Source organism: Cydia pomonella, unplaced genomic scaffold (genome assembly GCF_033807575.1).
Source record: "Cydia pomonella isolate Wapato2018A unplaced genomic scaffold, ilCydPomo1 PGA_scaffold_206, whole genome shotgun sequence".
Lineage (NCBI taxonomy): Eukaryota > Metazoa > Arthropoda > Insecta > Lepidoptera > Tortricidae > Cydia > Cydia pomonella.
Window position 1 is genome coordinate 258,954 of NW_026907846.1, and position 25,639 is coordinate 284,592.

The 25,639-nt window shown below is 35.5% G+C and overlaps 2 protein-coding genes across 2 annotated transcripts in view; both read right to left on the minus strand.

The window, feature by feature from the left end:
• The window catches only part of LOC133533821 (elongation of very long chain fatty acids protein 7-like), a 58,333-nt gene extending 55,114 nt beyond the window's left edge, over positions 1–3,219 (minus strand). Inside the window, exon 1 of the mRNA XM_061872876.1 lies at positions 2,987–3,219. Within this exon, the coding sequence (XP_061728860.1) occupies positions 2,987–3,204 (218 nt within the window). The 5' untranslated portion in view covers positions 3,205–3,219. The remainder of the gene's footprint in view (positions 1–2,986) is intronic.
• Positions 3,220–11,027: 7,808 nt separating this feature from the next.
• LOC133533823 (elongation of very long chain fatty acids protein 7-like) lies at positions 11,028–17,478 on the minus strand. The gene is made up of 6 exons (XM_061872878.1): positions 16,475–17,478; positions 15,827–16,014; positions 15,393–15,461; positions 15,101–15,297; positions 13,392–13,494; positions 11,028–11,218 (listed from the first exon to the last, which is right to left on the minus strand). The coding sequence occupies exons 1-6, from the start codon at positions 16,542–16,544 to the stop codon at positions 11,051–11,053; spliced, it is 795 nt and encodes a 264-aa protein (XP_061728862.1). The 5' UTR covers positions 16,545–17,478; the 3' UTR covers positions 11,028–11,050.
• Between the last annotated feature and the right edge of the window lie 8,161 nt (positions 17,479–25,639).

The following is a 25,639-nucleotide window of genomic DNA, read 5'->3' on the forward strand; positions in this document are numbered from 1 at the left end:
CGTATAATAATAATTACATTATCAACCAGTTATTACTGTTCTAAGTAATAATATACGAAAGGGCATTATGGCAAGTGTGTGTAGCTTTTTTGTAATTATATTTAAAAAAAAAAATTGCATGACATTCAGAAACATTTTTACTGTTTTCGTAAATCGGAATTTCGCGTTTATAGAAAACACGCTGTCATATGTATTTATATGAACGCCTTTTTTAATTCAGTGATTATAGCAATAAATAAGTTTTTGACAATAAAATCATTTAAGGTACAAGCTGTTATCGCTGACTGTACTTTTTTACCACAGACAACTAATGCTCATCGAGACCATTCTAAAAACCCCAAACACAATTAGGTTGCATTGTTTTATCACAGAGTTCCTATGGCTATCAGATCAGCTTGATGGTACCATAATATGGCGTTGTCACCCGACTTACATATGTATGCAAATTTACAGCTTCATCGGAAACCGCGAAGTGGGTCAAATTTAACTTGCAAGATTTGTCCCATACATACTAACAGGGCAAGTTAAATAAAAGCTTGTAAAAATAACGGCATCTTTTTTATAGAACAATTTATTAACCACATTCGAGTCCAACCACAAATTTCACTCTCAACTCATATAAAAACCTGTCGGAGTACCTTCAACGATACTGTGCCACTTTGTGGGTATCATAGGTACCAAATCATGCGAGCCCTTGCGTCTATTACAATAATATAATAATATTAAGGGTTTAGGTAAACAGTGCGAGAACTAGCATGCGAATTTCATAAATTTCATTACATTGCGGTATTTGATCGGTCGGCTGAATTGGATGTAACCTCAATAGTCCGCAAAGTAACTAAAATCGTATGCAAGTTCGCGCGCCGTCTAAATGAGCACTAAGTATTAGAGATAAAATATAATCAAAAAAAGCGGCCAAGTGCGAGTCGGACTCGCCCATGAAGGGTTCCTTTATGACGTATTAAAAAAAACTACTTAAACTACTAGATCTCGTTCAACATTTTACCACTTTGGACACACATTTTACCACTTTGGTAGTGTCTCTCGCGCAAACTATTCACTTTAGAAAAAAATTATATTAGGAACCTAAATATCATTTTTGAAGACCTATCCATAGATACCCCACACGTATGGGTTTGACAAAAATTTTTTTTTTTTTAATTTTATGACGTATTAAAAAAACTACTCACTAGATCTCGTTCAAAACAATTTTCGTTAGAAGTTTGCATCGTAATGTATATCATATATTTTTTTTAGATTTTTCATTCTGTTATTTTAGAAGTTACAGGGGGGGGGGGACACACTTTTTTTTACTTTGGGAGGTTCTCTCGCGCAAACTATTCAGTTTAGAAAAAAATGATATTAGAAACCTTAATATCATTTTTGAAGACCTATCCATAGATACCCCACATGTATGGGTATGTTGAAAAAAAAAATTTTTTTTTAATTTCATGACGTATTTAAAAAAAACTACTTACTAGATCTCGTTCAAAACAATTTTCGTTAGAAGTTTGCATCGTAATGTATATCATATATTTTTTTTAGATTTTTCATTCTGTTATTTTAGAAGTTACAGGGGGGGGGGACACACTTTTTTTTACTTTGGGAGGTTCTCTCGCGCAAACTATTCAGTTTAGAAAAAAATGATATTAGAAACCTTAATATCATTTTTGAAGACCTATCCATAGATACCCCACACGTATGGGTTTGATGAAAAAAGATTTTTTGAGTTTCAGTTCTAAGTATGGGGAACCCCCAAAATTTATTGTTTTTTTTTCTATTTTTGTGTGAAAATCTTAATGCGGTTCATAGAATACATCCACTTACTAAGTTTGAACAGTACAGCTCTTATAGTTTCGGAAAAAAGTGGCTGTGACAGAATCGGACAGACAGACGGACATGACGAATCTATAAGGGTTCCGTTTTTTGCCATTTGGCTACGGAACCCTAAAAACGATCATCAAAATTATCTTTACAGACGTAAGAGTCTCCAAGACTTGAATTCTTATATAAATTATTAAAAGACAAAAAAAAAACTGACGAACAGAAAATAACCGAATTAAGTATCTCACGTTAATGCCACTCAAAAGTAAAGTTACATAATAATACTACTTTAAAAAATATCTCAAATTACTTTAAAATATACCTTAATTGTTTATACATTCCATAAACTGCATATAAATACAAATCAAAATATTGTTTCTGCATCAGTAAATAATCTCATTTTTATTTCGCTTCTGCTGGGTACCATTGCGTCACTATTTTGGAAGGGATTTATAGAAAAACTAGAGAAATAAACAAGTACCTAGTTATAGTTCGTTTTTTTTTAATTAGAAAAAACTTCTGTTTTCATGATACTACTATTTTACAAACGTTTTTCAATAATCTTCAATAAAAAGACACGTCAACATTGTTTACCTTTTTTCTAATGCAAAAAAAAAACTAACTATAGTAGCCAATAGCCCATGCTAGGAAAGTACCCACATAAATATCATGATCGCCTTAGTATGTTTGGATTTTCGCAGGCCTACCATTAAGACGGCAGATTTGAGTTTTTATTTAAAATTATGGTAAACAACAATTTTATAGAAGTAAAATTGGCAAAAATCTACAAGGTACTAAAAAATGCGAAAGTAACTGTTTTTCTATCTGTTACCTCTCCATGCTTACACCGCTTGACCGATTTTGATGAAATTTGGTATGAAGATTGATTGAGACCTAGGGAAGAACATAGGGTAGTTTTTGTCAATCATCATCATCATTCCACGTAGACAAAGGCGCAGGTAGAAGCTTGTATGTTATTTACCCTATTTGCCTTTATCTTATATTTGTACTTTATAATTAATTTTAAATTTTTACCTTATATTATGGTAAAAACCACGTTATACCAATAGGTATAGAATTCCTAATAAAATTCTTAGTGAAAAATAATTATAAAAGAAAATTCCTAAATAATAAAAAATACCTTCACCCTTTCAAAACCAACCTTTGCCTCCTTCTCGAAAACAAACACTTCGAAGCACTGAAAACAAAACACTCGCGACTCGAACTCCCAGTTTCGAATTTCGAATACAAAGTTCGGTTTCGAATGACACCCGGCCCTCGCGGCCGATGGACAGCGACTGTTTTCTTACGTGCGAAGATCGAAAGCCTGTGCTTGTAAGGCTGGCGCATGCTGGGCGTTTTGAACGCATATTTGGCCATTCGTTATTTATCAGAAAAACTGTACTAGTAGCTCTGTGACCTGAAACCTCGTGAGAATAGCTTAAAAACTGAATAAAAGTATGAATCTAAATAAATATACTATAACTAGTGGCTCTCTAAAATGTAGACCTCGCCAGTATAACATAACTGAAGGAATTGGACTTACCGCAATTTAAATCAAAACTATTTAGGTGTTTTTTAGAAAAATGTATTACAATAACTCGGAACACTTTGCCATTTCGTAACGAATTTAATTTGTTTGTCTGGAATGGGCTGAAAATGAACAAACTGTCTATAGAATAAGATCCTTTATGTATACCCATTTTTTTTACAAATAAATACAATATAATGCACTGAAGCTAGTTTTTTGGCAGATAGTAGCCGATACCTAGAGCCAATAACGATGCGAAGCTCAATCAATGTATGTGACTGTAAGTGTTAATTTAAGGAATAAAATAAACTAAATTAAAAAATAGAATAAAACTGAATAGTTGTATGGCACCGCCATTTTGAAAAAATCCAAATACTGAATGGACAAAAAAACGGATACTTTTGCTAACGCTCGGTCAGTAATAATGATCTTTGATGACATTCATATTTCTTCTGGCTGGGCTTTGTTTAAAAAACGTTTGAAGACATGTTTTTAACGTATTTTTATTACTTAAAGGTTACTTTCCTAAATAAATTGTGCATTTTCATAAGGACCTTCTCTGATGGAAAGCCACAATTAATATGCTTAACTTCCAAAACATGTTCACAAACATTTTACAAATAAACTGCCATATGGACCATCATATCTATCGCGGTAATAGAAGACAATATAATAATTTCATGAGATATAGTTCGCAGTAAATGACATTATGTGGTTTATTAAAAGCATGCAGCAAGGTAAAATGGGCATTTCTCCCGAGGGCAATTTTTACGTGTCCGGGGCAAAAAAATTGGATTTACTGATCGAAAAATCGGAATAAAATCAGGCGTTATCTTTAGCCTTTAATCTCTCTGGGACACTATTAAACATTTATTTATTATTTTAATAATATAAAAAAATGATATTAATAAATTGTAAATAAATTTAGATAAACAAATTAAACGTGATAATGTAAAAGCATTTTTTAATTCAGTGCCGGCACATGATCTCGGTGTTTTTTAAATTTCAAATATCTTAAATCTATATGGTTCTAATAGAGGCCTCCACTACCATTTTTTTTTTTATATTAAGGCTAGATTTTAGGAAATAAATTCATATCAAAAAAGTAAAAGAAAAAATCAGCACCGAAGTTACGTACCCAACGTCATCTCGGAGAATCGCCCAAATATATATCAAAGCTAGTAAGCTTGTTACTAAACGAATATATTACTATTTTCTTATCATACTTTTTTTTTTATAAATAAAATCATCACAAAATACTTGAAGGTTTTTCGTCTCTAGTCAGCCTTACGCCTTAAACTGCCGGCCCAATTACAAACTGCAAATTGCCATCGTCATATAATTTTCTAGTAGCTGGGTACCGTACGAACTTACGATGCATTATATTATATATTTTGACGTTTTGCTGATCACTTCAACTACAAGAGGTACTTACATTGTGACATCAAAATTATGTCTAAATAATGTCAGTCGCGCCGGTCGCGCGTGCATTTCTCTCTTACTTGTCTGTATATGTATAGACGCGAGCGAGAAACCGAATGATATCATTTTGATGTCACAATGTAAGTTAGTACTTAGTATTGATATTCATGCCCACTAGGGCATACTAAGACTAAAACTCTTGGTCACATCACAACATCACAGAGCTGCTGCTCCAGTACTAGAGACAGACCAAGACAAGTCTGCAACGATTTTGGTAGCAAGTCAAACTTCTATGAAACTATGACGTATAAATAACACTTGCACTAACCTTTGGTCTAACTCCAATTCAGTTCTTGACGCATTTGGCATTTATTTACGACCTGAAGCCCGATTTAAATTTATTATTTTGGTTTTGAACTAACTAACTGGTGTCACTTTACTAGACCGCATCCATGGTAGTTTTGAAGTTAAACATTTACCCGAAAAAATAACCGAAGGGCGACTTCGATGGTTTGGGCAAGTCATGCGCCGAGAGCCCAAACACATGATGACATGACACGCAAGGTGCTGGATATGTTCCCCAGACAATTGCGACGAAGAAGACCCCGACTAACATGGCTGACAACAGTGAAGAGGGATATGGAAGAAACCCAAATCCTACCTGACATGATCCAGGACCGAGAAGCCTGGCGAAATATAACTTAGAGAGCCGACCCCAAATAATGGGAAAAGGACAAGGAGAAGAGATTATGGTTTTGAACTGGTTTTGATTGAAATCAGGATATAATTTTGTGTAAATGAAAATATCTACATACTTACTTACTTACTGCTGTGCCCTGTGACGCAGCGACCCGAAGTGTCACACGATAGGTGTCTGAATAAAAAAAAAGATGACATCACAACTCCGCTCCATTTTTTTAGTTCTACGGTTCAAATTGATTCAAATAGCCTAAAGATCAATCATACCCATTTTGATGTTTTTAACACAATTTGTAGCGTTTTTTGGCGCACCGCTAGCATTACAATCACAATAACACAATAAGCTATAAGATGTACCGTACTCGTACTTACTTATTAATTAACTAGGCAATAAGCTAACCCATCTGTATTTAAGGGAGTTCCCTCTGCCAATAAACTGTCTTGAAGTTTGGCAGAAGAAAAGCTCAGCCCAGCTCGATTCAGCTCGCGCTCTAATGCTTTGTTCTCTAGTACGGTCGCCAAATCTCAAAAGCCCTCTAGAAACACGATTTAATTGACTCGGCTCGGCCTTACCCACAACCGGTATCCATGTGTTCGGACAGATCTCCTGATCACCGTACATGCGGTAGTAAAGCGGAAAAATGGTGGAGGGGATAGTAATGACGTCACAAAGATGGCGGCCGGACCTATTCTTTTTGGCGGTGTATCTCGAAAACCACTTAACCGATTTTAATCATCGAGGTGTCAAATAATAGCTTATATTATGGAGATTATTTCCTTTTCTACAAACATTTACGTGAAACCTATAGGAAAAAAAAATAATCACAAAAAACAGTTTTTTTATAAAATTATTATTTTTTATTTTGTAAAAATCTCCGTAAATATTAGCATTTCGCAAATTTTGTTTGATATAAAACATATTGCTTCATTATCAAGGAATATAATGAGCCTTAAAACATACAGATCGAGTGATAAACAATGAAGCTACACTCATTTATTTGCGCATGGGTAACGATAACTGGCTTTTACCGGTCGAAACTGTGGTGACTGTTACGATACGTATTGAATGGAATTTATAGAGTATCGGTTTTAATTACTGAAATTATAATGACAATTATAAAAACCAGACACAATAATGCTACCTTACTTCGACGTTTAGTCTCTTTTTTCGTCTTAATCATAGGTAGGTACATATTTCTTTTTACTTAAAAAAATTATACAGGGTGAACTTTTAACCACCAGTCATACTCTGCGCAGCGACTTTATAGGTCATACTGAACAACTTTTACTATTAGTAGTCCCCAAGCCGCTCCGAAGCCAGATTTAATTGACTCAGCTCGGCCTTACCCACAACCGGTATCAATGTGTTCGGGCGTTTTCTCCTGATCACCGTACATGCGGTAGTAAAGCGGAAAAATGGTGGGAGGGGATAGTAATGACGTCACAAAGATGGCGTCCGCACCTATTCTTTTTGGCGGTGTATCTCGAAAACCACTTAACCGATTGTATTCATCGAGGTGTCAACTAATAGCTTATATTATGGAGATTATTTCCTTTTTACAAACATTTACGTGAAACCTATAGGAAAATAATAATCACAAAAAAACTTTTTTTTTTATACATTTGGTTGGTAGGTTTGTCTTATGTTTTAAAGCAGTAAAATCTTTCAAGTCGAAACACAGTATAAATATACATTTTGTTGTCTAATCTAAAAGTATGATGTTCATTGTTTAAGACTGATTAGTGATTACTGAATTAAATAACATGCTATTTGTTATTTTTGTTTTATTTTTTAAATCAGGTATTAATTTATTCACTATGTATCACTATACAGGCAAAATGTGTATCATAGTTGGTCTGTAAGTACTTACTACTTGTGTCGAATATAGGTATAAGATGAAATTTTAACCACCAGCCATACTCTGCGCAGTGACTTTACAGGTCATACTGAACAACTTTTATTATGGGACCAATGCCGAATCACGCAAGAAAATTTGGATCTGGAATGACACCCACTGGCTGTGCCCTACCACACAAAGCGAGATGACATTCACAATGCCCATGCCTCTCTTTTGGACGTAGTTTAAGGACGTACCCGGGTCCATGACGCATGCTCGCCACACCGCTGCTTAAAATAAGCTGACGCACCGTAAATTGAACTGCGTAAAAATCGCAAAAAATATTACACGGAGATCTTAATATGGCAGACACCGTACCGGTGACGTAAAAGACGCAACTGTTTTGCGAACAAAAAAGATTCGCGTGAAGCACGTCACTGCGATTCCGTACCGTCACTGTTTTTTAAACAGCGGTGTGGGGAGCATGCGTCAAAAACGGTACGCATACGACGCGTCACTGCGATTCCGTATCGTGACCGTTTTTTAAGCTGCGGTCTGGTCGCACCTTGTATTGTATTGTATTCGGGCGATTTTTCCGCAACTCGACGACTTGCGCCTATTTTGCGTGATATGTTGGGGGTGGGCTAGTCCTGCCAGCCCAGCTCCTCGAGGAATCCTATCAAACCTTTGATGTTGAGTAGGACCTCGGGGAGGTCTCTCGGAGATCCGAGATGTTTAGCCCTGTATGGAGTCACTCCGCTGCATTCCAGCACCACGTGAGAGGCTATTTCTTCTGTCTCCATGCAACCTCGGCACAGGGGACTGTCTGTGACACCTGCTGTGAAAAGATGTTTGTTAAATAGTCCATGACCTGTTATGACACTGGTTACTATACTCAGTCGGACCTTCCCTAGTTGCAGGAGCGCCCTTGTGAGTTTTCCGTTGATGCCAGGCATGGCTTCTTTTGCCTGTCTGCATCCAGTCTGGTTCAGCCAGTGTTCTGTGTGTAGTTTCCCTGTACGTGCCAGCAGCATTGAGCGTACCTTGCTAAATGGTATCGGAAGAATCGGTTCCGGACCAATCGCCCCCGCATTCGATCCTTGCCTGGCAAGCTCGTCCGCAGCATCGTTACCTCGGGATCCACTGTGTCCCTTGATCCATTGTAGGGTGATCTTGTTATTATGACATACCTCCATTAGTCGTTCGTGGCATTCGTGTATAAGTTTGGATGTAACTATATGGCTATTTAGAGCCATTAAGACTGCTCTACTGTCGGAGAGTATGCGGATGGAGGATCCTACTACCTTCCTTGCAGTGATGGCAGCCGCCGCGTTTATGATGCCCATGCACTCAGCTTGGAATACCGAGTTATGGGCTCCTAGCGGAGTGGTGATCGACATGTTCAGGTCTTCTGAGAAGGTTCCAGAGCCCGATCCGCTGTCTGTTTTGGACCCATCAGTGAAGATTCTCAGCTCCCGGGGATTGAGTCCTTCATGATTGTCGTCCTCATATAACTGTATTTTGTACCTTTTATCGAAGATAGCTTGTTTGTGAATCCGGTCCGTGCCTGACCTAAGCACTGGAAATTCGTCATACACCTTTTCCAGGCATTTTGTGTGAAGAGCTCCTGTGATGTTAGACCATATCTTGAGGGTTCGCAACCTTACCGCTGAGAGACTCTTGGTCTCTAGGCCTCTTGCTGTATGTGTAGGTGCAGCGGTGGAAGGTTTAGCATGACCTCCATGGCTGCAGTCGGGGTAGACCTCGTGCAGCCAGTGGTGGCCGCGCATGCGAGCCTTTGAAGTCTCTGTAGTTTGTCTCGTACGTTGCCTAGGTTTGTTCTTGGCCACCAAACCAGAGCACCGTAACAGAGTAAGGGGCGGATTATCGTCTTATAGAGCCAGAGGGTAATTTTCGGGTTGAGTCCCCACCTCTTACCAATCATCCTTCTGCACTGCCAGAAGACAACTCCCGCCTTGTCTATCCGTTTGTTGATGTGGTTGTTCCAATTGAGTTTATTGTCGAGAGTTAGTCCTAAGTACTTAACTTCATCGGACAGCTGTAGCTCAGTTTGGAAAAGTGTTGGTCTGGTAAAGTTGGTCGCACCTTTATATGGGACAGTCAAAATTTTTTTCGCGATTTCGGAATTGGTCCCATAGTAAAAGTTGTTAAGTATGACCTATAAAGTCGCTGCGCAGAGTATGACTGGTGGTTAAAAGTTCAACCTGTATAAAATTTTTAAGTAAAAAGAAATATGTACCTACCTATGATTAAGACGAAAAACGTAACATTATTCGTTTAACGTCGAAGTAAGGTAACATTATTGTGTCTGGTTTTTATAATTTTAATTATAATTTCAGTAATTAAAACCGATGCTCTATAAATTCCATTCAATATGTATCGTAACAGTCACCACAGTTTCGACCGGTAAAAGCCAGTTATCGTTACCCATGCGCAAATAAATGAGTGTAGCTTCATTGTTTATTACTCGATCTGTATGTTTTAAGGCTCATTATATTCCTTGATAATGAAGCAATATGTTTTATATGAAACAAAATTTGCGAAATGCTAATATTTACGGAGATTTTTACAAAATAAAAAATAATAATTTTATAAAAAAACTGTTTTTTGTGATTATTTTTTTTCCTATAGGTTTCACGTAAATGTTTGTAGAAAAGGAAATAATCTTCATAATATAAGCTATTATTTGACACCTCGATGATTAAAATCGGTTAAGTGGTTTTCGAGATACACCGCCAAAAAGAATAGGTCCGGCCGCCATCTTTGTGACGTCATTACTATCCCCTCCACCATTTTTCCGCTTTACTACCGCATGTACGGTGATCAGGAGAACTGTCCAAACACATTGATACCGGTTGTGGGTAAGGCCGAGCTGAGTCAATTAAATCTGGCCTCGGAGCGGCTTGGCGACCGTACTACTCAGTTCCCACCACCTCTAGTAACGCCGGTTTGCGAGCCCCCTTACGTCGTATTTGTAACACTTACAATAAAGAATTTACTTCCATAGATATACCTATTCAATGTCACTAGGCCCAAATTCCGTTATCAAATACTCAATATTCTCAACGGCCAACATAATGTTCATCAGTAGTATGTCGTCATCATTGCTAGTATCGGTACTGTCAATGTACTTAATAATGTATTGCGCAAATTGGTTATCAGTAGCTAATTTCGACTTTTTGCTGATTTTATTTTCTTCTCCATTTGAATTTAGTACCTAAATTATAATATACATAAGCTTGGTCTACAACACTTGGTAAACTTGTATGTTAACATACCGTTTAGTTAAGTCCGTTTATTTTATGTATGTTTTAGTGAGAGCGTTTAAGGAAGTAAGTGTTCATCTCTATATTGTTTGTACCTAACAATGTAACCTATTATCCTGTCGCATACTTCTGTTGTTTCTCCAATAAAAAGAAAAAAAAAAAACAAAATTGTAAAAGCAGGGTTTTTTTACCAGAATAAATGATTATTTATTTTTATTTTATTTACAAGTTTTTACAGAAAACACAGAACACGTAGGTATACATTATTGTCTATGTACATACTAATGTTTGTGAAGAATATCTCAGTCTGTATTTCTATACAGCGGGGGTATTTTTAGGAGCTAAATAAAAAAAAATACAATTTTTTTATTTTTTTTTAAAGATAAGTAGGTAAAAATCAATCAAAGACATCACACGTTTCCCTTTTGTATTTTTTTATATTAATCTCTTCATTCTCTCCTTCTCTTGTTTGTATAACTATTGAAGTAGAATTTAAGAAATAGAAAGAAGAAAGAACCTATGCTAAAGACACAGAAGTAGTGGAAGAAAGCAGGCAGCGGGCAGGGGGTTAACTTTTGTTGGTAGTACAGATGAGAAATTACGAGAATGAATTGTACCTGGAAATAAAATACATATTATGAAGTATGTTTGTGACATAAAACAGTTACCTATTTATTCGGTTTGCTATTATCTTGTAAGGCCCATGGTCCTACCCGATTGAAACCTTTTTTAAATGGAACCACTTGCATACTTATTACGTTCGATTTAACACAAAAAAATAACCATATTTACTATTATTATTTATTATTTATTTATATTACTGGTGCGCCGGGTGCGGGGCAGTCCCAACATCATCTTAAGAATGATAGGGGATAAGTCTGATTGTCCGCTAATCCTACACTGTGCGGGACTACATTCCTCTATGGGCTCCATACAGTGGTAGCTGGTAGGTTAAGTACACACTTAACCTACCAGCTAGGTATGTACTAACCCTTTTGAAACTGTTTTTTACTAACAGAATGTATATGTCACAGTTACATGAAATAAATGTTTTCAATTCAATTCAATTTCTTTCACTTTTAATCTCAAATTCCTTTTTTTTTGTATGTGGTCTACGCCTTAGGAGGATAGATAAGTATTTATTTATCTGTTAATAACTACTACCAAAGTGTTGTTATGGAAAAATGTGTAAAGGTGAAGTATACGAGTAAGACATATTCGTGCTTCGATATTGTACAGTGTTTTACCTACATATCGGGTAACTCAAACTCAAAAGTTTTTGGAAAAAATTTCATTTTTGTTACAAGCTTTTATCGCTGACTGTACTTTTTTTAAACAGGCGACTAATACTCATCGAGCTAATTCTAAAATCCCCAAACGCAATTAGGTTGCGTTGTTTTATCACAGGGTTCTTATGGCTACCACCTGTCTTCATCATCAGATCAGCTCGATGGGACCATAATATTGCATTGTCACCCGATTTATATATGCATGCAAAATTTCAGCTCAATCGGAAACCGGGAAGTGGATCAAATTTAACTTGCATGATTTGATTACAGACCGGCAGACAGACAACGGGACAGGTGAAACTAAATAAAAGCTTGTAAAAAGTTGATGAGATGATTGACAATTCAATTACCAAAGTACAGATGTACGAGTAGTGCATAATTATTTTCCATCGTATTTTCACGTAAACGTACGAACATGTCTTGCTATTTCATTTCAGTCAGTCTTGATACAAAAAGTACTGAGGTTGACCGAAGTAGCATGACAAATACGAACGTTTCCGAGAAAATACGATGGAAAATAATTATGCACTAGAACTGTTAAGTATGTGGCCATGTCTAGCGCCATTTTCAGCTGTCAAACTCGGGGGCCCGATTATTTCTTACCCTCTTATTCTTAAAACTTAGCATCCTCTTACAAACCTCTTCTAATTTTGTTTCTTTCTAACAAACAGAAATGTTAAAATTAAGGACTGACAAACGATCAACGGCATTCTAGTTTTGACAGACGTTTATGATAATCGCCATTAGACTTTGCTCATCTTCTGATGATCTTACATACCTAATTAATTTTTGCTACTACTAAAATACCATCGTCTACAGGTACCTACATCTATGTATTTGACATACGTTTATTGAAACGCCTATAGTTTTTGTTGGAGCAATTTCGACGAGACGGATATTTGTCGATCAATTCAGAGTTTGTTTACCAGCTATGTATGTTGCTTGAAATAAAATAATACCGTAACGAGCTAACAGTACAGTGTTTTCACGAAATATTTTTCCGCGACCGCTCCTGCTGTGAAATGAGTTAATATATGAGTTTTTATTTAAAAACAATTGTTATGTGATATTATTAGAGCTGTAGGCGCCCAAATGTTACGGTGGTCGCGTGCATGTTTCCGCCACGGCAGATGTGGTGGAATATGTCCGCAAGAAGGTTCGTTACGAGCTGAAAGTATTCCAGCTGCGATTGCGGCATTACGTGCACTTCAGCTCGTTTGTGGTGCGCGTCCCGCGGCCGCTACTGGAAACCATCGCGAGCGCGGACTTCTGGCCGAAAGGTGTGATATTCGGCGGTTTCGTGGGAATCTGCCGAATCCCGCACCAGAACAACAGGTGGCGCAACCGAAAACTGCGTCGTCAAAATGATATTTATATTTTAAGATTTTTATTATTTTAGGTATGTATGTTAGTCTGTAAGGTATGTACCTATATATGGACCATAGTTGCCTGAAAATAAATGATATTTAATTTAATTTCTTTAATTTTTTTATACACTTACCAATTGAATCTTAGTAAGATGTTTCTTCCACCAAACATATTTTTGATATTCTGGGCCCATGGAACTAATCCCATAATACGCATACATGATCACGTGGACGAGACTGTTGGACAAAGAAATAATTACATAATATGATAAGTATTATATAATTATAGATAGGTTATACTCATAAGAAGCATTACAAATATGTACTTATTTCCAAATTTATTTTATTATCTACGAGTGAATCTGTTTTTAGGGTTCCGTAGCCAAATGGCAAAAAACGGAACCCTTATAGATTCGTCATGTCCGTCTGTCTGTCCGATTCTGTCACAGCCACTTTTTTCCGAAACTATAAAAGCTATACTGTTCAAACTTGGTAAGTAGATGTATTCTATGAACCGCATTATGATGTTCACACAAAAATAGAAAAAAAACAATAAATTTTGGGGGTTCCCCATACTTAGAACTGAAACTCAAAAAATCTTTTTTCATCAAACTCATACGTGTGGGGTATCTATGGATAGGTCTTTAAAAATGATATTGAGGTTTCTAATATCATTTTTTTCTAAACTGAATAGTTTGCGCGAGAGACACTTCCAAAGTGAAAAAATGTGTGTCCCCCCCCCTGTAACTTCTAAAATAACAGAATGAAAAATCTAAAAAAAATATATGATATACATTACCATGCAAACTTCCACCGAAAATTGGTTTGAACGAGATCTAGTGAATAGTTTTTTTTGAATACGTCAATAAATTAAAAAATTAATTTTTCATCAAACCCATACGTGTGGGGTATCTATGGATAGGTCTTCAAAAATGATATTTAGGTTCCTAACATCATTTTTTTTTAAACTGAATAGTTTGCGCGAGAGACAGTTCCAAAGTGGTAAAATGTGTGTCCAAAGTGGTAAAATGTTGAACAAGATCTAGCAAGTAGATTTTTTTTTAATACGTCTTAAATGGTACGGAACCCTTCATGCGCGAGTCCGACTCGCACTTGGCCGCTTTTTATTTATTAATTTTCACATACCATTTATCTTTGTTATACCCGTTAAATATATGCGTATTGTCTCGCTTGCCTAGGCGCGACAGACAACTTGTGCAAGGCAAGCGCTGCAATTCTGGAATGCCTATAACCTATCTGGAGTTATAATATCATTGATTACATATGATACTTATAACGAATGTTTGATGTTGTCGAATACCACCAGATACCAGACTGCTGTCCTATTTGAACGTACGTTAAAACGGGGCGGAAAAGAAAGCGTAATGACACTTCAATAAATGTAAGAAAAATGACACCTATGTGGTAATGTTTGTACACATATTTATCAGTTTTCAGTTGCTTACATATTATTCTGTGACTTGCTCAGATTAATATGACAGGTGATATGTGTCAATATTTTTGATTGGTTAATCTGTACAGCTACATATGTACTTTTCTATGCTCATTTATTTTTGAAGCCTTAGATTTGCTCATATAATTATGAACTCGACTGTACATTTCCGTGAAAACACGGTGGAAAATAAATATGCACTACATTTGTAACGTTGCAAAAGTAATTCTGCTGGAGTCATGAGTCTGACGCAGGTTCCATTCCTGGCTTATCTTCTTCATTTTTTTTTCTATTTCAAATCATTTAATACTGTAACGTTCCGTAGGTCTTTGTCACTATTTCTTTCAAATATAACATCTATTTTAGATAATAAGTGAAACCTAAAATTACCTATTAAGCAGCCCCACCACCACAAAGTGGTCAGTCGGGTGATACATCAGATGCAGCCACGTCCAGGACACCATGGCCGTATGATGGTACAGGTGGAGGAACGTCACCTGGTTGTCCTTCTTCCGAAGCACGAAAAACACCGTATCGAGGAGGTCCAGATGCTTCGCGATGAAGTAAGGATATATCTCTTTGATGACCTGGAGGTTTAATATTTGTAAGTATTTACAGCATCCTACAGGACTATTGCCCTTGTACATATATAATTAGTTAAATAACTTGTATACAAACTAACTCCTTGCAGGTCCACTCCTTGGGGACATCTTGTAGTGATGATGCCGTGTTTAACTATGTATCTGGCGTACTGTGGAATAAAATAATGATAATAATTAGTATATAAATACAAGTAAGGAAAAATAACACGTAACAACTTTAACAAAACGTTTTTAATAAGAGCAATTTATAAGGTCACCAAAATGGATCCCTGGGTCAACATGGAACAATATATAAAAAAAAATTTGTATAAACATTAAAATAACTTAATATCTGAAAAACATAAGATACCCTATTATGCTTCCATATTGAAACTGTAAAATTTTGCTATACCTCTATCATCAACTGGCTTTCTTCTGCCATAGTTTTCAATATTTTATCCGGTGTCACATTATATCGACTTAATTTATATGTATAAATCAGGGTTGGAATTACCATACGTTTGTGTATACTTACTAGAAATACAATGTAGGCCGAAGACAGGACTTGAAAAGCATTATATTTGGTTAAAATACTTTTTAAGCTGTATGGTTCTCTGTTCTTCATATAGTTTGGCAATATCTTTAGAACTACCAATAGATACAGGGCTAGTACTAATCCTAAACCTATCGAGGTTTCTGTGAGAGTCCATCTGTTAACGATATCTGTAAAACAAAATATATTTATGGACTATATAAAATGGATTGGTGACAGAAAAATTTAACGCCTTTTTCGCAATAAGACGTGACGTCTAATTTACTTTGTTAACAATAATTTGTTTTTAATTTTGCCCGCACGGTTAACGTGTTAAATATGAATATCAATGTATCAAGGTTTTTATTGTTATTAGTTCCCTAAATTTACCAACACTATAAGTAATTCAAATTTCATGGCTGTCAGCATACTATCCTATTTATTATAAAAAGGTAGCACATATATCGACAGGCATTATTACTTTGAATTTTGTTTCTATACAAAAATCTTATTGTCCAGGTATAGTAACAATAACATTATTTGTGTCGTCTAGAGAATAAAGAAAGTGCGGGGATTCCACATAATATATTGCCCCATTCTCCGTCTTACTTCACCTTACCATAATCTTAAAATTTAAATAAGTTTACTCACCGTTATCATCGAGGAGATTAATATGTTCTATATTCTCTTCATATGCAGTTTTTAATTTTACATAATCCATTCTTAAAATAAAGTATAATCTGCTTTTATTTACCTAATTTATTTATCATAAAATCAACAGAGAAATTTCGAAATGCCTATTAACATAGTCGCGGTTGCTTTTATACTGAAATTAAACTTAAATTACTTTCTAGCTCATTAGCTGACTTTTAAGTAGATTGATTAGTGATTTCAGTGGTCATTCGCCTTTGTATGTTAATATTATTAACTAACACCCAACAAATCGCTGGAAAAGGATAAAAGTCGATATAGATTGCAGTTAAATTTCAAACTTAGTAATAAGACTTAAGGTTGAAAATTAACTAAAAGTCTTTGGAATTGGCTACTGTATTGAAATGCGTTAGATTATGCGTAAGGTCAGAAAGTAAATAATTAATTATCTATTGTTATTGTCGCATATGTATGGTAATACCAGGATAAATGGCTATAGTTTCTCTAAAACGCCTTAGAAACTCCGTTCAGTATTTTTATATTTAGGTTTGGGATTTTTAATTAGTTTTCGCACGTAACAAATAGGTAAAATTGTATTATTATTACAACACGTAAAAATGCATTTTTCCTTCCGGGAACAGATGATGACTTCTAAATTATTTTGTAAATTTTAAATTATTTACTAAACTACTAAATGAACTAATATCAAAGTAACATTCAGAAAATAATCTAGCGATTCTTTCGATTCGATTCGATCTTTATTATGAACGAAACCTCGATCATCTATTGCAAACAATACAAAAAATGTTTTTATTTTAAGAATCTTACATCACAGTTTCACACTAATGTATGTTTTTTTTTTTTATGTTATGGATGTAGTTTAGCTCCTCCGTGCAAAAAGGAACCAATTAAATAGGAGGTAAGTTATTAGGGATAACTATTAAACGTTTCGGTACTCTATTTCTCCCTTGTGGCCACCTTCCCCGGAATTACCCTATTATACAAACATAAATAAATATAAATTATCTGACTGTGAAACGAATTCCTTTCAGCATTGCTAGTTGATAATACTAGTCAGAAAAGTAGAGGTTAGAGGAATATAATGTCTACGGTTTGTTTTTTCATTTATTCTATGCCACAATTATTATAAAAAATGGAATCTAATTTACAAAAAAACAGGCCAAGAGCATGTCGAGCCATGTTCAGGGTAGGAATCCGTGGTTACCCGTCTGTCACAGTAGGCTGCCTTGAATCTTATTATTAGTAAGTATGATGTCCATAACAAACAAAAGGTACCTTCCCAGCGCTATGTATGTCTTTTTACCAAAAAGGGAGGACTTTTTGCGATTACTACTCAAGTGCTTAGGTATTTTATTTTATTATTTCCAAAAATATTCACTGTATCAAAAATGGTCGTTGAAAATCTCTATTTGTTTTGAAAGACCTATCTAACGACACCTCACCACAGGATTTAAAAAAAACATACCCACTTTACATGTAGGGGGAGGTTTTTATTATAAGTTCCCAATTTTTTTTATTCTAATTTTTAATTTACCAATTTGTCGGCGTGATTGATATACGGGGCCCGTACATTTCATGCCCTTAACGCAAAACAGATATAATTAAACATACAGGGAGTTTTTTTACAAAACTAAAAAAATTCGTAACTAACTATATGACGCGTAGAAAAATAAATACTTATTACGTAAAATACACTGTTAATAATCAAAAATATAAAATAAAATAAATATATATTATAGGATATTATTATCACCTGTTACTATGCCTGTCACTTTCGCACTTGTACGTTATAATTATAAACTATATCAAATTTGTTAGTTTAGCTTAATCGTTAAATGTTTTAATTATAGGTGGTTATTATGTATGCAACAAACGTAAGCTATATCTGAGCGAACGTAATAATAGTTATGCTGTTGTTCTAAGCTTTAGTGTAAGTATGATTTTACCCATGGCAATGTTATAAACACTAAGTTGTTAAAAAGTTTATAATGAGCGCCTATAGCTCACTAAACGGTATTAATTTATTATTATTACTGTCTAGGATGGAAATGTACACTAGATTAAGTAATTACATTGTACTAAATTATGTTAAATAAAGAATACAAAAAAAAAAAAAACTTTCGCACTTACGCAGTTGTTAGAACGTGACAGGCAATAAAAATGCGACCGTGCTTAGCCCGCAGTTAACAGAAGAGGTTGACAAATGATTAATTATTACGAATATATTAATTGGAATCATATTCCATGTAACGTGACGCCATTTTCCGTCAACGGCATGACATGTACGGGCCCTGTTCATATAGAGCCCGACCAGAAATATATGATCATTGTCAAGAGGCCAAGAGGAATGACGACCGGTCTGGCCTCGTGGGTATAGTGAGATAGTGACCCTGCCTATGAAGCCGATGGTCCCGGGTTCAAATCCTGGTAAGGGCATTTATTTGTGTGATGAGCATGGATATTTAATTTTATTCCTGAGTCATGGGTGTTTTCTATGTATTTCAGTATTTATAAATATTTATATATTATATATATCGTTGTCTAAGTACCCTCAACACAAGCCTTATTGAGCTTACTGTGGGACTGAGTCAATTTGTGTAATAATGTCCTATAATATTTATTTATTTAAGAGGGCGCTGTTAGTCGCATGTATAGGGTGACAGTTCAGTTTAGTATGAAAAATTTAGTTCCAATGAAATTCCGCAATATGGCGCGTGATCATATATTACTGGTCAGGCTTTACTCAGGAAACAATATCTCTTTCATGTATGTACAGTCAGTTGAATGCATAGAAATTTGTTTGCAGGGGGGTCACCTCTCTGCAGCTGGCTTTACTTAGGTATCATTTTAGTAAAAAGTGCCTACACAAATGTTAACTATCTTAGTGAAGTTCGTTGCTATCTACTATCGTGAAGGCACTTTAAGTGCAGTGCTGGTGGCTTTCAAACCAGAGCTCGAAGGTTGTGAATTCGAATCAAACCCCGGCTCGTCTTTCTCTGAGTTTATTGACAGAAGCGTTAGAGGAGGTCTCCGTTTTAACTCGGGCAATTTGCTTTTGTATGTCCGGATATTCTCGTATACAGGTCGCAATTCTTAACTGATTCTCGTGAAATTTTTGACCCAGATTCGATGATTATTTTTTTTGTCGATCCAGTTTTTGGTAAATTTTTTAATGCGGAAATTGGCATCAAGGACTTAAGCGCCAATAGCGTCTATGGCGCTTAAGTCCATTGTAAGTTCACTGTGATAACAACTTAACGAACTAAGAATTTTTAGTTATACATTTTCTAAGCTTAACGCGAGGTTCAGAGATTTTAATTTTAAACTAATTAACACAAAAGTTATGGCGATTAAACCAGTTCTTTGGCCTAAAATTGTTCAACTTTAATGCCAAATATCTCGAAGGCAGTTAACTTTGAAGTAAATATAGTATACTATGTTGCTTACAGCCGTTGCTGTTAATATGATAAGCTACAAAAAACATTAGAAAACTAAGGGGTTCAGATCGAAGGTCATTGGCGTAGGGACCCCCTTAACGTCCTTGTATAACAAATTATTTTGATAGCTATATTTGTTTCTACTTCATTGAAATTTGACTTGTCAGGTACCATTGCTCCCTGTAAGACTACGATGGTCGGCTCTTTATCATATTTGTCGCCATGGCTGTCACGTTCTAACCTTCTAACAAGTATGTAAGCGCGAAAGTGACGGGCATAGTGACAAGACAATGCTTCCACTGCTGGTCTCGAAAAAGCTGAGATTGAATTTTTACACCAACATTACTAACAACCAACCCCTGTTGATAATACAATTAGGATTTTTTTAAATATATGTAATAATATTAAATAATTGATAAATTATGTGTCCTGTCCTCCTTCTTATCGGATTAATGATATGTAATAAAATTATGCACTTTATAAACAAACGCTCTATTCGGACACCAGATAGGTCTCCTACCAATTTGACAGCAACTAAACTTTAACTATATATGACCACAAATATAATACGTACGTATCATCAAATATAATACATACACCATAAATCCTTTACAAATACGCCAGCTCCGTTGTTTAACAATTTGATTCGGACATGTAACATCTTATGAAACTCATAGATAAACTGCGGAGATTTCATTTCATACTGTCTTCTCAGAAGTCAATGAATAAAGGGCAAGTATTGTGTCGTTTTACTTTGACCGCGGTGTTTCATCATTATTTTATGTATGATATTCATTCTCATCACACCTACGGCCAGATTCAAACTTTAAGATACGTCAAATATTAGGTCTAGATACGATAAGGATCGGATATGCCAGTGTCAAATGTGACGTGTTTGTTTGAAGAAACGTCACTTTTGACACTGACATAGCCAATCCATATCGTATCTAGATCTAATTCGACATATATTCAAGTTCGAATTGGGCCACTAGACAGAGATGTTTCATACAGGAGTATAGTTGAAATGACTCGCAAGTATTTAGAGTCAGACCAAGCTAAGTTGGCAGCGATTTTGATAGCCCAGCCTGTGCAGTGTGCAAGTGTTAAGTGAACGTCAGAAATTAATAGAAGTTTGTTGTTTAAAATAACACTTGCACTGCCTGGGCTGTCAAGATCACTGCCAATTTATTTTGGTCGGACTCTATTTCTTTTTATGAAAGCTAATATAAGAAAAACTTTTTTAAATGTTCAGTTTCCTAATTTATTATAGTACATTACGATACAAGTGCGAAAAATAGGAAATTCGAAACGAGTGGCGATAAATTAAAACACGACCGAAGGGAGTGTTTTAAATCGACACGAGTTGCGAATTACCTATTCGCACATGTATCGTACAACGTTTTACAGTACATATGGCCCTTTAAATGTTCGACACAGTAACGTAATATGCTACTTCTCGCACTAGTGCTATAAAGTAGCCCCATATGTACTGTAAAATAATTTATTATCCAAACAAATATTCGCAAGCATCTAGCATATCATGAAAATATCACAGACAGATGTTTGTTATTAAACAATACAGGCTCATTTAGACGGTGCGCGAACTCACATGCGATGTTAATTACATTGCGAACTATTGAGGTTACATCCAATTCGCCGACCGATCAAATACCGCAATGTAATAAAACTCGCATGCGAGTTCTGGCGCCGTCGAAATGGGCCTTAAGTGTATTGCAAATAATGTATTCTGTAATGGAGACAGGAATATAGAATAAATAAAACCACTATGACATATGTAATAGGTACAAAACTAACGTTATGTCATGTTTATTTAGCAAAGTTCAATGCCAAATATATTATCACTGGAAGCTTGAATGCTAAAAAACGTGCTTTTTTACTTTCGAAAAGAGTTAAACGACCTTAAATCCACATGTATTATTTGCCTATTTCACAAATCTCATACCTCAACGAGTCACACCTCTCTCAAACCAGGTCAAGTTCACTCCACACGGATTGTCATGTAATCTTAATGACTCGGCAGTTTTTTTCGCGATGCCTCCGCTGGTTTAAGCTATCATAAACGTCAGAATCTTCAAATCAAAAGGCCGTAAGTTTCATACATAAAACATATACATTTGACATTTTACTTCTCAGTGATTGGTGAAAATAATTATGGATGTTTAAGTCCTTATTTACGATAGTGCAATTGAGATCGTAATTATTTTCAATTTGTCCAGAATTTATTATGAGTATTTCGGTGATTTTTCCTGATCGTAAAGAGGCGATGAAATAATGTTGCCTGAGAAATTAATGAAGATCTTTAAATGTCAAGTTTTTACAGTTCGCGACCATTCCCTTATCGGTCAGTATAGAGGTCGATCGTGTGTTTTGATCAGTAAATAACAGAATATTTATTGTGAGGGAAGAACTGTTTATTTATGTGCTTCAACTCAAATTCAAGTTAATTGTAGAAAGTAAGGAAATACATTGGTACTTACAGTAAATAAGAGCTAGATTTTTTAATTCACAACTTACTAAACATTTATATTCTCGCCAGACTGCTACGTTTGATGGTGAGATGCGCTCAGTTTTTATGCAACTTAACCTTTAAAACTAATTTTTCGTACCTGGCTGTTGTAAATCCGCACTTAAATACTGCACCTTAAGGTTCACTTTACTGTTACTAAACACTGTATCACTGTCACTTCATTTTTGGTTACTGACTTGACCATGGAAACTGTTTGACTCCATTGTTTTAGGAAAACACATCGTTAATTAGTTTGAATTTTAAAAAGCGACATCTAGCGATCAATTCAGTAACTAATTTACAGTATATACTCTTATGCGGCAATTTTAAATCTCAACACTAATTTTATATAATACATATAAAAAGCTAACGATTGTGTATATATTTTTTTACAAATCTCTAATGGATTTTACGACTTTTGCGTCATAGGAGTGGGCAGAATTATACATTCAAATATTTCTAACCTAGAATCCTCTAATCTAAACATAAACACAAACTCAAACTTGAAACAAAGACCATAACATTTGAAGCATACATCTTCTAATGTTTTAGAGATTCACAAAAATGATTTTAGAAGTTTTGTTTTGACATGAAAATGGGGCAGAAAAGTTTTGAGGCACACATCGTGCTTTTCATATTTCGACGTAAGTAGAAGTACGACTACCAAATGTAAACTTCCGTGTCCAGATCCATTGTAAATATTTACCTGTGCTTTATCTGTTGCCCTTCGGCCCTTCCTGATGTCTTGACAGCCGTCATCCGAGCCCTGACATATACGCATGATAAAATCACTTCCAAAATGTCAGCGAGCTGAATTGCGACTCAATTTCAATGAAATGCGACTGAATTGAGTTATGGCGTAAGCATCTCGAGATAAAACGTTATTTGTTTTACAAGGGAGCAAAGTTGATGTTTTACTTCTAGTGATATCTGAGCCAGCGAAAGTTTCCAAAATTGAAACACGAGTGTAGCTAATGGTTCGAATATTGGAATCTTGAGCGTTATTTTACGCCGCAACATAGTACATAAAAAAGAAGGCATGCAGACATAAATAAAATCATTTGGACGCTAAAATAGGATCCCCACTCAGCACAATGCCGTGGCAATCCGAAACCTAATATCCGGACCTAAGGACCTAATTTAGGGCCTTTGCACAAATCAGTGCATCAAAAAGTAGCCGAAAAAACCTCGCGTGATTTGTCCACAAGCCCTTAATCTAGAGTGAATGGCGACACGTACTCCAACGACACACAAAGAAATTAACATTCAAACATAAAACATTGATATAAAAACTAAATATACAAAATTAAAAATCAGAAAAAAAGAACATACACATGAACATTACAATATCAACTGAGAACCGCTACAAAATTAATTAAATTAATTATACGGTACGTACAAACCTATGTCAGATAAATGTCAGTCCATACAATAAATAGCGTGCGTGCGTGCGTGCGTGCATGCGTGCGTGCGTGCGTGCGTGCGTGCGTGCGTGCGTGCGTGCGTGCGTGCGTGCGTGCGTGCGTGCGTGCGTGCGTGCGTGCGTGCGTGCGTGCGTGCGTGCGTGCGTGCGTGCGTGTGTGTGTGTGTGTATTATGATCATCAAGGCGACTTCGAGTTCGACTTTCAGTTTCAATTAACAATTAGGGAATTTTGCAACACCCAGGATGTAAAAGTATTGCTAAAATATCTATTAGTCTCAATTGAATAAGACTGTAACGTTATAAGAACTTCCTTGTATTTATTACTAAGCACTAGGTCATATTCGATTTCAGGTCTAGAATCTAGATGTATTTAGTCTGTCTGGTCTGTTGTGTAATAAAAATCTAGCCTAAAAGCAAGTTCGACTGGCATTCTTATAACAGGGTTCCGTATAAAGGGACCCACTGACCAGTTCGCCGGACGATATCGGCCTGTCAGTGCAGTTATTCACAATTGTCAGCTTTACAAATAACTGACAGGCCGATATCGTCCGGCGAACTGGTAATCAGTGTGCCCTTTATTACAAGTTATTATTATTTGATCGCAAGAAAAATATTAAGTAATATGATAAAAATCTGTAAATATAAGTTTAGTAATAATTTTCAGTGATAAATTTAATATATATGTTATAAAACTACTGACGTAAATACACGATAATACCATTATGGTTAGATATATATATATACAGTGTATAAATTGAATACGGGTGTATATTTTAACGGTGTTTAGCATAGGACCTAAGAAGTATATTAAAACACATTTTGCCTAGAAATACAATGAAAATAATTATTAACCATACAAAATAAAATAGGCCGCAATGTAAAGCAACACACAAGTTCAAGATACGAGCTTTTTAAAGTGACTGCCAACGCTTGTTGGCAGTTACTATAAAAAGCACGTATCTCCTAATGTCATGTTATGGTCTGTCTTGTAATGTTTGTAATTACCGAGCAGCAATATACTTACCTAATTAGGTACCTAAGTATATTGCTGCTCGGTAAATTTTCAAATAAATAATTACAGCGTCATAATTAAGTGTAACTCACAAAAACGTCTTAATTAATAATAACACGAATAAATTCTAAACCTGCTTTAATTTATCGCCCGTGTTGGACACACTGTATGAAAACCCCTCTGGTGTTGCAGGTGTCCATGGGCGGCGGTAATCGCTTACCATCAGGGGATCCGTCTGCTCGTTTACCTCCTGTATCATAATAAAAAAAATCTAGTTACACCAGAAAAGTACGCACACTACTTATTCGTAATTTTGACTTTATATGTCAAATTATGACGTGGAATGAATTCTCACGGGGTTTAGTAGCGTAATTTAATACCCAAAATACATAATTAATTATACATCCAGTTACCACTCAACGAATTTCAAAGTGGGTTGTGTCATTTTCATTGTGGATAAAATATCGCATATTTCAAAACATAAGTCTATATATAAATATAGGAGTTACCTAGGCATCTTGCGTACAGTTGCTGCAGTGGAAAGTGCTTTTTCAATAGGTACATTTGCTCAAAACGGCGTTTTTATTCCACCGATATTTGGCTCATAATCCTAAATATTAATCACGCGTGCTTTTTAAGTATATTATAACACTCGTGCTTTTTCATTATATTATCCGACTGAGTTAAGAAAGTAACTGATTGCTAATAATATGTATGGAAACGGAGCCTTCTTAAATTGGTCGA